The 13,198-nt window shown below is 43.6% G+C and overlaps 1 protein-coding gene across 7 annotated transcripts in view; it reads right to left on the minus strand.

Moving 5' to 3' along the window:
* Positions 1–3,286: 3,286 nt before the first annotated feature.
* dscama (Down syndrome cell adhesion molecule a) overlaps positions 3,287–13,198 on the minus strand; it is an 86,640-nt gene continuing 76,728 nt past the window's right edge. For 2 of the 7 annotated variants that reach the window (XM_034606706.1, XM_034606708.1), the window contains 13 exons: positions 12,805–12,958; positions 12,130–12,247; positions 11,835–11,998; positions 11,085–11,183; positions 10,810–10,998; positions 10,227–10,517; positions 8,687–8,863; positions 8,542–8,572; positions 8,340–8,455; positions 8,075–8,224; positions 6,700–6,897; positions 6,230–6,532; positions 4,859–5,298 (listed from right to left, as the gene is read on the minus strand). In XM_034606706.1, the coding sequence (XP_034462597.1) occupies positions 4,919–5,298; positions 6,230–6,532; positions 6,700–6,897; positions 8,075–8,224; positions 8,340–8,455; positions 8,542–8,572; positions 8,687–8,863; positions 10,227–10,517; positions 10,810–10,998; positions 11,085–11,183; positions 11,835–11,998; positions 12,130–12,247; positions 12,805–12,958 (2,370 nt within the window). In that variant the 3' untranslated portion in view covers positions 4,859–4,918. Of the gene's footprint in view, positions 5,299–6,229; positions 6,533–6,699; positions 6,898–8,065; positions 8,225–8,339; positions 8,456–8,541; positions 8,573–8,686; positions 8,864–10,226; positions 10,518–10,809; positions 10,999–11,084; positions 11,184–11,834; positions 11,999–12,129; positions 12,248–12,804; positions 12,959–13,198 lie in introns of all 7 variants that reach the window. The other 5 variants (XM_034606710.1, XM_034606711.1, XM_034606705.1 and 2 more) reach the window with 4 other exon arrangements.

Here is a 13,198-nt window from a genome sequence, read left to right on the forward strand (position 1 = left end):
GTGTGTGACTCTAGATGTTTGTGCTCGTGGTTTCAATCCTATTGTGTTTCTGTCCTTGTTTGTGTTCCAGTGTGATTTAATCAATATCATTGTTCAACTGGCTCACACGTGTACTGTATACTGTACAAGCACACACACACACGTATGCATGCAAGCTTGCACACACACACACACACACACACACATACACATACAGAGAAACGAATAAAGAATTGTAAACGAGTGCAAGTTGATTTACTCTCTCATTTCACTTTGTTGAGTCTGCAGTGAGTCAGACATAAATTTCATTATGAAATTAAAGCGTAGAAAAAAATTGAAGCAACTGAACTTTAGTGATGAGAATCAATATCAATCTCATCGATGTGAAGCACCTTCATGAAATATAGAGACCCAAACTAAGCACCTGCTTAGGGCCCCTAAGCCAGACGGCCCTGCACGCTCACTACACAAGTTTGTAGGGCCCTGATAAATATGCAAGGTCCTCGCCTCCCCCCCTGGTCTAGGTAGGTGACAAAAATGTATACAACTTCAATTAGGTCATAAAGTGAAGCAAGATTCTTGTTACAAAGACGCTACTTGAGCTGTTCTGTGACTTTGTGCATAGTAAGAATCCACAGCAGCTCATCCCTTCTGCAAAAGTGAAACACAAGTAATGATTACATTGGATGAGCACAAACAGGCTTTTGTGTTTCTAAACTGTAGCTCAGGAAAGATTTTTGCTCTGTGGATAAAAATGAAACAGTACAACATATGGGCACAATGACACTCTTCACATAAACACACCATTTTAAAATAAAACCATGATTATCTAGTTTCTCCGTCAATGTTTAGTTACAACACTGCATTATTGTAAGATAGAAAGAAATGGACTGACATATGAATATTCTAAATATCTATTAGCTGGTCAAACTGAGCACCATGTTAACAATAACCATTATGTTTTCAGCCAATCCATAAAAGCATTTTATATTTGAAAATGCATTACATGGTTAATGGGTTGAGGGGCCCCATGAGGTCAGGACCGGCTCAGCAGCGGGTGGTTGATTAAAACCTTTCCACATGTGTCCCTGGACATCATACAGGTCAAAGTGGTGATGGGGAGGTCAGCTGTGCAATTGTCTGTTTGTCAGATAGACGGGCAGAATAGAAATGATATTTCAGGATGGAATTCAGACAGTGATTGGTTCAGGACAGACCATAAGTCAGATATGGTGACATCAGGACTGTCAATGAGTGCATGTGACAGTGTGGTAAAGACCAACGGTAACTCATAGAGAAAGATAACTCCCGTGTCACTTACTAGCTTACATACAATGTAATCATCGTATTTATTCATATGAGTACTCAGCAGTCACTGATCAGACCAAACCGATCTTCAAGCCTTCATTTTGGTCTCTGCTAACATCTGTGAAGTTTCATTACTGCATCTTGTTATTACTGGGACAAAATCTGTCCACAGACAAACACACATACAGAGCAAGGCAGGACATGAAGGACATTTTATAAATAATAATAATATTAATGATGATGATGATGATGATGATGATGATGATAATAATAATAATAATAATAATAATAATAATAATAATAATAAAAGGCTTCATAAGATTAGAGTAGTCTATGTGCAGCGGGTGCAGTTGATCATATTTGAAAGGATTCACTATTTGTACAAACATGTCTATTAATAAGTATCTCAAACAAGAGGCTGTATACTTAAATTAGATTATTGAACTGATATTTTAGATTTGGTGGACAATCTTTCATGACCCTATGATCCCTGTGATGCCCTAGAGACCATTATAATCAGTGCAGTTAGATCCTAATAGAAGACAATAATGTCTCCTCATGCAGTTTTTGCAGAGGACTACATGTGTATTGCACATTTGCAGATTTTGATTGATTTGAGGACATTCAAAGTGTTCAATGCCCACAGGAAATTTGTAACCCCATATACCCCCCAGCAGGGAATGTGTTTAGGTTATTACAGCTCTGACTGTGGTACATAGAGTCCATCTTGGCCTGTCCACATCCTGTGAGCTCATCCACTCTCTTACATTTAGCTGCATTATGAGTTTTCAGCCTCAAAGTCTCAGGTTTCAGAGAATGCCACACAGACCTGGGACCAGTTTACTCACTCCACACACTGTGATCAAGGAACAGATGATGAGCCATGTTTTCCTCTTTTTTCCTCATTTGGAGTCCCTGATTGTTACCATGGAAACATAGCTCTTAGAGGATGGGGGTAGGGTGGCTAAATCTGTAGGCTTAAAACAAATCCAAGATCAGATTTAGAAGTGGCCAGACACCAGCCACATGTTTTTAGAAGATTCACACACACATTCATACAGTGCATCTATGTGCAACACTCACTCTGCCATCACAGCCGTCAGGACCCATTTAAGGCTCAGTGTCTTGCCCGAGGACACTTCGGCACACGGAATGGAGGAGCAGGGATTGAACCGCCGGCCTTGTGCATAGTGGATGACCTGCTCCTTATTGATCCACAAAGAAGTGTCTCCACTATGTCAACTGTGGACAAACATGACACTACAACAGAGTAGTGCTTTCATAATCTAAATTAAACAGGTATCAGGAAACCCATACAGCATAGGTTGTGTATGTGACAGTGCATTGATGAGTGGACTGAATTTGTCTTTTGAATTGAAAAATGATGATGAATGGAAGCTTTTCTGTGCCAGATTTTAAAAATAATTTATAGGTAAATAAATATGCGAGGAAAAAACTAATACCCAAAATCCAGTAAATGAAAACAGAAACAATAGCAGCCGTCAAACTGCTCAGGAAGCCACGCTGCTCATTGAGACATGGATCCATGTTTAGTACTGTCGATTTTCAGAATGAATTCCCCCAGTAAAGAGTAAATCTCTGTCACCATGTTTAATTTGCTGTGGACTTCAGAGGGAGATGGCAGATACAGTCGTCATGCTGAGTAAAAGCAATTTAGCAGGACATGTGGTTTGAGATGAAAGTTAAAGGCAGACGATGGATTAGTGAGCAACACAACTCCGGACAACACTGCCACCTGCAGGCACGACAGCCACACGGTCACAGAGGATGAACAGCCTGTATCGGGCGACGCTGGAAAGACCATCATCTCTGAGGCCTTCAAGACGATGAGGCTGTCGGGGTAACACTGAAATACTCAGGGTCTCCCGTTGACACTCACGACCCAGCGAACAGCCGGAGAGCGAAGCCTGGACCCGCTCTCCGTGCGTCCGCCTCACCTCCACACATCAGTCACTCATGTCAAAGCCGTGGAGGACACTTTGGGGAACAGCCATTTTATTAATCAAATTTGAACTTTTGTGTTAGTTACTCTTTATTCCAGTGCCACCATGGTGAACACCCATGTTAAAAATAAAAAGTGACATTGTTTTTTTTTTCCTTGTTAAAATGTATAATCATAATGAAGACAGTTAATCATAGAAACTAATCATAGAAATTGACAGAATGACCTCACAGCATTTTGGATCAAACTCTTCTCCCTTCAGGCTAACTCAAAGAAACAGAAAGAACAGAAATGGGCCAGGGCAGACAGGAACAAAAAAACAGCTTCTTACGTATATCCACATTTTTTTTTTAGATATTTCCCATAGACATTATAGGTTTGGTTTGAAGGGGGGATTCTGCTGGATTGTCTCACGTTTTTTTTTTTTTTCCCTGTAGAGGAGCATCACTGCAATGCAGCAACAGTAAATCTACTGAGGACAGTGAGAGCCTTGGAGACTCTACCTAGTGCACTGAGAGCAGGGGGATCTATCTGGACACACTTGAGTCGGGGTGTTGTGAAGTGCAAACCATTAGTTCTCTAAACCCTCCCTGTTCTAGCTAACATCATTTACCACCCTGGCAAACAAGCAGTGGTAAACTACACCTGAATACATAGCTGGAGTGTGTCCGGCCCTGTAAGTATACTCACAACATAGTTATTTTTCATCATTACAGTACAGTATAGAGCAATTCTTTTCATATACTTTTCATATCTTTTTTCATATTGCACCATCAGAGAATGGGACACAGAGAAAGATCAACAGAGACTCCATTTCCTAATTAAAACAAGATATGTGCAAACATGACTAAGGACTTTATTAACCAAATCAATTCTTCCCTGTAATATCCACAAATAAAAGTGATTTCTCTTTTTATATATATATTTATAGTAATAAGAATAATAAATCTTCACATTGGATCATTTCATAGTGTGACAAAATGCTCGACTGGGCTGTCCAGCCACGATCGTAATCCTCATTGTCTTTTAATTGGTCAGTCCCCATGCATCCATAGGAAATAGATTTTTTTTTCTTCAAAAAAAGTAACAATTGGAGAGCAGCTGAAAAGTTTGGACTGGTGTTAATTGCTTTCATTCCAAGATTTCTCCCAAGTTTCATTCAGTGTTTGAGAAGGATATTCCATAGGAAAAAACATGACTCCAAATCGTCATCTTCCACTCCAGAAACAAAAGATGTCCGGCTTCTTATGAAAACATCGTAGCAATGATGAGAACAGATCATTTGGTAATCAATAATTAATGATCATTAATAGCTGACAACTAACAATTAATAATCACTGATTAATTATAAAGAATTAACAAGAATGAAGAATAAATAACGCTCCCTCGTTACTCAATTAGTTTGGCAAAGCTCCGTTTGGAGTCGTTTCCGATGAGTGAATTTTTTCTGTGAAAGTGAAACAAAAAAATCTTAACAAAAAAGAAAAAAGAATTACAAACGAGATAATAAAGTTCTAAAATAAATAAAAGGAGATTAGTAAAAGTGACCCCGCCCTTGGAGGGAGGGGACATATATACAGAACTGCGTGGTGAAAGTCAGTTTACTGCACTTGAGTGTTAAGTCCAGTGTAAGAGTGAGTTCCAGTCCCGCCCCAGGTGCCCCTGCTGTTATACCAGCGTGTAGGACTTTGCGTAGGGGTTGCTGGTCTGTTTGAGATGTCCTCGCGAGTCCAGCAGGGACTCCTGGGAGGTGCTGAGCTTGGCGGCCTGGGCCAGCTCCGAGCCCTCTCTGTGGGGGAGCGTGGCTGCGGAGCCAGGCTGCCACTGGGCCACTGGGTCCCTGCTGGCCTGAGGGGCCTCTGTGGGCGTTGGGGGCGCCATGCGAGAAGGCCGCTTCAGCGAACGACTCTTCTGGGGCTCCAGACACGCCTGACCCATGGCAGCTCTCTCCCCACTTGCTGTGCCCCTGGACGACCCCGAGCACGACATGCCTCGGTTCAACAGGAAGTCCATGCGCAGGTACGGAGGAAGGTGAACCAACTCGCCCCCTGTGGGTCGACACAGACCACAGAGTTAAACATAAGAGAAAACACATGGAGACATTCAAGTCCAACGTCACATCATCTCCAACATTTATGGCTAAAGAAAAGTAAAGTAAAGTTAAATAACATCTTGTTAAATAAAACTTCAGCAGCTTATATAAGTATTAAACCAACAGAGTCTATTCAGTATGATCTTCTTGTGTCCTCTCTGACCTCCATCCTCTGACACTTCCCCTCACAGTATTAAACTCTTTTCGTAAAAATGAGTAATTTCACTGCACAGCAGGAAGTTAATATTAATCCTGTCAAGCTCGACTTTCAACAGTTAAGCATGTTACATTCACACAAACCAGGACTGACATTTGTTAACTGCAGATTCTGCACATTTGTCACATTTTTAAAAGTCAAAGAACATGAATCCCTCCAGCATTCATTAGTTTCTGAATGAACATTATCTTTTCATTACCACAGTGTAAATGGTGTTTGCTTCACAATGGATGAAGTTTTTAATATGAACTATCTCCCACATCCACAGTGGAAACAGTTGGATGCTGTATTTAAGGTCATTCTCTGTCTCAGTCATACATGTAGCACAAAAAATACAACTTTAGCGTTTAGAGCAGCCATAGCTTCCTACATTAGACTTCTACTTACCGATACTTTTCCTCATCAATTTTGTATCTGTGGTTTGAAATAATAATTTCTAATGTTTAACTCAGATTGTGTTTTTTCATTTTATGGCTCCACATTTTCTCTGTAAAAGAACTTAACTGAGACAGTCATCATCTTGTTAATGGTTGGATGTAACTTAAACTAACAAAAAGATTGAGTTTAGTGATTAGTGTTGTCAGCATCATAATGAGGCCAGTTGTAGGTAAAGTTAGCCGCTGGGGTTTCAGGCAGACAGATCTACGGTCTTTGGACAGCGTGGCCTCACCCGGTCTGTGGGCCTTGGGCACGGCCATGTTCATGACCCGGCTGACGTCCTGAGGCTTGGGCGGGGAAGCAGTGAAACGGCAGATGCCTGATTCGGACGGCGTGCTGGAGGTCAGGCTGTCGGTGTAGTCGTTGGTTCCTGCCGTCATCTGCTCTGAGGAAGTGTCAGAGATGAAGCATTCGGTGATGGTGAATTTGGCGTGACGCAGCTGCTCCTCCATCTTGGCGTGCTCGTAAGCTCGGGCAAGCTCCTCGTAGGTGGAGGAGGCGCTTTCTGTCGACACCATGCTGCTCCTCGCTCGGTCTGGATGTGGGCCGGAGTTAGTGGAGGGATTAGTGACAAGTGTTAGCAACAGAATTATTGGAATGTGACTTTGTTAAAGTTGTACGACAGCTGATATTGGTTTGTTGTTAGAGGTGAAGAGAAGTGTTGCAGCGTTATAACAAACATTTAAAGATACTGCTGTTTACCTGTGTCCTGAGATGGGCTGACGCTGTAGCTGTCACTCTCCTTGTCGACTGAGCCTGCGACTCTGGGTGTGGGCAGCCTCCAGTCAGTGCTGAGGGTGTGGGAGGAGACAGGGGGGTGTGGTCGGTTCAGCGTCCACTGGCTGGCGTAGCGGTTGCGAGCAGCTGGGCCGGCTTTGGCTGTGCGGCGGGCCGTAGGGTCTGAAAATTAAACACAAAGAGGACGGAAAGTTCAGTAAAGATAATGAAGTGGGCATCAAAGCCCCTGCAGCCACTGTCATCACCAACTGATCCAAACCAGCAACTTCACTTCTGGACACAAATAGAAATTTAATAATAACCAACTCACAGCTGACAGACATTTCAGGAGTGATATAAACAGACATAATGTGGTTCTGTGGAACATCTCTAGAATATCCCACTATGCTTTCTTACCTATTTATTTAAAATTATAGATATTCTATCTATTAATTCCAAAAAGATCTGTCGATCTGTATGTGGAATGTTTATCTCGTGAACCGTTCATCATATCGGCTTCACAATTGGCATGTGTTCAATATTAATAACATTCGACTAAACAGGGGACCAGCGTTCTGTAGCTGCAGCGGCTGGGAACTAATCAACATATGACGATCGATCCTGAAACTATCATGTTCACAACAGCTGATTCTCCAGTTCAGGGCTCTGCAAACTTTGAGTTGAGCTTCACTCAACTTTGAATAGACAGGTGAACAGCTCTTTGTGCAGCTTCAGGGTTCTGTGGACTGAGTCCAGCAGCTTAGCTTCTCTTTATTTGCCACGGCTCAATTACTATGGGTCACTATTACAGTTTCAGAGAGAAAGTTGCAACCAGCATTAACACAGCCCAAACAAACGGGCAGGTTTAGAACAGGGACTGCACTAATCTACACTAAGGGAAGGAGGCTGAAGGCCATTCTAAAGTCAGTCAACTCATGTGGAAATAGTTCTTATTTGAAAGTAGAATCCTCTGATCTTGTTAGATAAGAAAACCCTAAGCTCAACACAGCAGGTGAAGATGAGGCTCCTCCTGAAGTGGAATGTGGACTGCAGCTACAGGCAGATGCAGTAGAGGCGGAGCTAATGAAATGCTACATGAAGAGCAGCAGCAGTAATCAACAGCAGAGGTTTCAGGGGAGCGATGAGGCAACATACGTGCAGCAGCTTAAGCCTGAACTAGCTCACTCATCAACACATGCAGCATGCACCAGCAATAAAAGAGGCACACCAGAGAAAAGTAACAAAATCAAAAGGTACTGGGAAAAGGTGCATGACTGGAAACCAATAGAAACAAAACAAAACCGTATGTACAACTTCTGTGTGATGAAGTTTTTAAAAAAGGTGTCCGTACTGGACTTACTGGTTCCTGGTCTGGCATCGGACACATCTACCAGCGGCCCGGTGGCCTGGGACAGCGACTGGTAGTGGACAGTGTGAGTGACTGTGGACGACTTCTGCTTCTGGGTCTCCCCGAAGTCGTTATCGGTCAGTAACACAGTGGACCTGTCGTCTGTGGGACAGCAACAAAAACAACCTCAGGATTTCCATAACCAAGTTCATTTCCTGTATGACAAAAAAAAGCTGCTTGTTGTTTGTCAGAGGCAGAAAACTCTCAGTGTGCGTACCAACAGTCTCCATGGTGTCTCTCTCCTCTATCAGGAGCTGGGCTCTGGGGATGTCGATGTGCATGCGGAGCGTCTGTTGCTGTTTGTTAATGGGCTCAGCTGGGCGTGTGTTTTTACTGTGGAGGACAAAACAAAAACGTGTGAAAAACGTGTTCATTCTGAGACACTAAAGCAAAACAGTCCAATTGGTCAACAGTTTTACCTCATGAGCATCTCCGCCAAACTTTTAGCATCTGGAAAACAAAGAGAAAACGTCATCTCACTTGTTAAACGTTCAACAACAGCAGCTAAAATATGTCATGTAAGCGACCAGAGGCAAACATCGTCACACGTCAGCCTCGTCTCACCTCGGAGCCTCTTGAGCCTCTGCTCCCTCCTCCTCCTCCTCAGCACCAGCAGCCCGATGAAGATTACAACGATGCCCACCAGCACGCAGGAAATGGTGACCATCATCTTCAAACCTTCACCCCCGCCTGAGTTTTCCTCACTCACATTGGGTGCCTTCACCAGAGGTGCGATGGTACCTGTGCAGGAGTCGTATGTTATTATGTTATAACAGATGCTGGCACTTCTGAATGACAGGAACTGTTCTTTTCAGGAGCTTTACACCTAAGTATTCAATAAATGAGCGTCCATCACTATCGGGGGACTGAACAACGCTCATGTTTTACAGTGCCATAAAATGAAAGATTTTATTTTATTTCACCTCATACAAAGTTTTACACGTAATATCCCTTGTAGCCCAAAACCTCTAGTAAACCATGGCACAACATCTGAACATTATCTGTGCCACATTTTATTGTAAAACAGAGAAGCAGAATTAAAGAGTTTAGGACTAAAACCACTGGAATCTGTGGAGTCTGGGCTTGTGAGTGTGGAGGGGGCTCAGTGAGAACCTCCAGGTGAACCAGGGAGAGGGGATTGGCCTAGTTGGCCAATCAACTCTCCCTGGATTCAAAAGACAGTAGCGGAGCTGCCAGAGAGAGAGAGACACACACACGAGAGACACGAAGGAGACACAGAGACACGGAGAGACGCACATGGGAGGAACACGAACAGAGACTGAAAGAGACTGCATAGAGCTGAGCTGAAAAGCCTGCTGGCGTGTTTAAGTTGACTCTCGAATTTATGTTTGCACCTGTGAAAGTAATAATGAAATGCTGAAAAGCCACATGTTTGTATTGACGTGCGAATTTAGTTGCTTGGTGTTTGGTTTGGGTGAACATGGTTGTTATGGGCTTTTAGACAAGGTATAGTATGTCTGAAATGACAAAACTTTGTTTCATATAAATGAACTTTTCAATGTCTGTAATATCAACAGACCTGGTGTGCTTCAAGAGGTTAAAAAAATGATGATTACCGTGAACTGATTTATTTTTGAAACTTCGAACTTAGTTCAAAATTCTAAATTGTGAACTTTGAATTTAAACTAGTTCACTTTAATGTTTACGAACTGAACTTCGAGCTTGTTCTTTTTAAGTGTGAACTTGCAAAACACTGGTCATGTGCACGGTTCCACCACAAGAAGCTGCAATCTGCTAATATCGCTCGACCTTTTGCTGAACTTGCAGAAATACCTGGCTCCTATTCTACCCAGCTGCACCCGAGACTGAACCCATCCTTCAAAGTGACGTGCTGAGCCGGATTTTTCTCTTCAGCAGCTGCAGCGCGTCAGTGAGGGTGGGAACAAAGTGGCAGGTCTTCAGTTCAGAAGTGGTGGTGGCAGAATACCACTGATCTCCCAGGGTTGCAATTATCCTTTATCTCAACAGAGATCATTAAAATGATCTGATGTGGTTGCATACAGTGGGATTGAGCGTGGTGTCATAGGCAGCGGCACACAATCTAAGCAACAGCCACTAAAGTCAGCATGAAATATGAACTTACTGCCATCGTAGCTGAGCGTTGCAAACTTGACTCTCTTCTCTGCGTAGCCGGCGCTGTTGTAGACCTTCATCTGCAGCTCGTACCAGGTGGCCTCCTGCAGGTCGTACAGGACGTAGCTCTTTGTGATGGAGGTGCGCTGTGCTGTGGTCCACGTGGGCGCTTCTACAGACCGATACTCCAGGGTGAACGAGGTGATGGGGCATCCACCGTTATTCCAGCCATTCAGGTTTATCTTGACCCGGGTGGCGTTGATGCTTGTGAAGAGCTCCTGTTCTTTAGAGTACTGAGGTTCTGTAGAGGGAAACAAAGCCTCAGAATGTGAATTTAAGAGGAGTGCGTCCTTGAGAAATTAAAAAACTGCAAAGCATGGACATTAGTTTCAGTAAATCCAAGGATTGACACTAATAATGTGTGTCAGGGTCTATATGTTGCTAAAAGTTATGCACAAAATACTACAACAGAAAAAAATCCTCTGAGAAGAGAGATGATTTTGCACATCATTGGGAAAAACCTCTTTCACACACTCAAATTTCAGATGCACAAGTTCTCTACTGTGCAATTTCTTAAAAAAATAAAATAATACCTTTCCCATGAGTCTTTGCTTCAATGATCTCACTGATGCGTCCTGGCCCCACTGCATTCTGGGCAGTGAGGGTAAACTTGTACCAGGTGCCACACTTGAGGTTCTCTAGCCGATAAGAGCGCTCACTGGGACTGATGGCAAAGTTACCCCACTGCTCACTGTTATCCTCCGAGTACTGCAGAATGTAGCCTGAAGAAGAGTACAGGATGGGGGATGACAAAAAGAACAAAAACTAGGAAAAAGGTGAAGAATATACATAGTGGTGAGAGTCTGACCTCGTATGGAGCTGCCTCCGTTGTCCCCTGGGATCCAGGAGAGCGTTATAGAGGTGGTGGTTGTCTTGGTCACAGTGAGACGAGGCTGGTCAGGTGGAACTAAAGGAAGAAAACATGCAAAGCTCTAAAATTACTTTGATTATGGTTACTAAGATTAGTCTTGGGACAAAAACAATCTGAACAGACACAAAGTTTTGTTTGCCTCCAAAAAAGGTTGACAAGATTCTTAAATCTCCAGCTATAGGTAAATACCACAGACTGGATACAAAGATGGACAACGGAACTCCACTTCCTCCCACTATCCAGAAATTAGGGGAAAATATCCCAGGTAAGAAGGCTGCCACCTTGAGGCAAGGACTTCGTAGCCAGAGACTGCACAGTAGCAATCGGGTTGGGCAAGCTCCCATCAATACATGCGGTTGACCAATCACCAGTCAGTTTCAGCTGTCGATCATGACAATTCACCCGAATTTTATAGCATAAAATAAGTAATCAAGACCACACTTATTGAAACACTTAACATTGGGCACACAGCATGACCAGAACTACCTAAAATGTATTTGACGTTAAATTTGACTTTTTAGTTAGGTCCATGTCCCATCTGCTAACATGGAGGAGGCAGAGTTTATGACCAATACTCCAGCCAGCCACCAGGTGGTGGTCGAGACACTTCAATTTCAGGGAGCTGTCATGTGGTCCATCTTTATACAGTCTTAGATGTGCCGCTTGTCCACACGTTGTGTTTCTTACCTTGAACCTGCAGGTTGAGGACGATCTTGTCAGACCCAAAGCTGTTACTGGCCACGCAAGTGTAGTTCCCAGAATCCTCTGCTTTCACTGTGCGAATAACGAGGCTGCCGTTACCGTGGACGCTGCGTCGGCTGTCAATCACAACAGGTGCTGGGGTACCATTGCTGAAAAATAGATGTGTTTAGAATAAGCTGCACGTTTTTGAAGAGAGACAAATTGAAATGACTCAGAAGATGTATGCATGTATTTATTAATCATCTGTTACTTCATAGCTTTAAGGCTGACAGAAACTCACATCTCCTTTAGCCACTTGATGGTTGGGGATGGATCACCTACTGCTTTACAAGGCAGCACGATGTCCCTCATCCAGGGGGTCGTCACTGTCCTGTTGAAGGTCAGAATCCGAGCCGGAGCTACAAAAGCACACACATGCTTCATCAGGCCACTCAGGAGATGCGTCAGCAAAAAAAGATGTTGTAGTTTTTCTAAATGATTACAGACTGAGTTTTTCAGCTTTTCACATTTGTTGTCCTCTCTAAGCCCCTAACGTCACAGACTCTGGGGACAGAGTGTGATGGTGTTTCCCTCTCTCTCTCAGAGCCGTGCAGCAGAGAGGAGGGAGCATCCATCACCCAGACCTCAGACAGGGTGTGCATGTCCCAGGAACTGTGGGTCCTCACTCCAGACACTATGGGACCTATCAGCATATGCAATCAGCTTATCCGCTCTCACCAAGCATGATAATGCTGACAGGGCCAAACAACGAGTTATTTACACTCAGCTCATGCTCCCCTGCCAGTCTACTTTTTCAGCAATGCAGAGTTGAGGAGAATGGGGTCACACAGGGTAATCACTATCAAGAGATGCTGTTAGCATTCAAACTTCTGCACTGTGCATTTGTGTCCTGGTAAAACCTTGAACAATGTAAACTCTCACACAAACTTGGTAGAGTCCATAAGACTTCACCTACCCTCAGCCATGGGTTTGACGGTGATGATTTCACTGGCGTTTCCACGGCCTGCAGCGGTGACGGCCACCACCCAGATGCTGTACTGTCGGTTCCTGCTCAGGTTGGGGATGCGGTAGAAGAAAACATCTGGGGCAGCCTCGAACTCACTGCTCACCTGGGTGAGGAAAAACATCCACGACTGTCTCACATGCGGCTGCAGATAAAACAATTATTTCCCATGTTCATTTACTTTTGAACAGTAAACAGACTGTGGCGGTCCGCCATTTTCTCATTTGTCCCACCACAGTTTAATAATGAACCAAATTTCTTTTTACACCTCTCAAGATAAGAGATCTCCAACTTGGTGTTTTGCTCCATTGCTGCATTGTATTGATGTGTGCAGCACTATTTGCCA

This window comes from Hippoglossus hippoglossus, chromosome 14 (assembly GCF_009819705.1).
Source record: "Hippoglossus hippoglossus isolate fHipHip1 chromosome 14, fHipHip1.pri, whole genome shotgun sequence".
Lineage (NCBI taxonomy): Eukaryota > Metazoa > Chordata > Actinopteri > Pleuronectiformes > Pleuronectidae > Hippoglossus > Hippoglossus hippoglossus.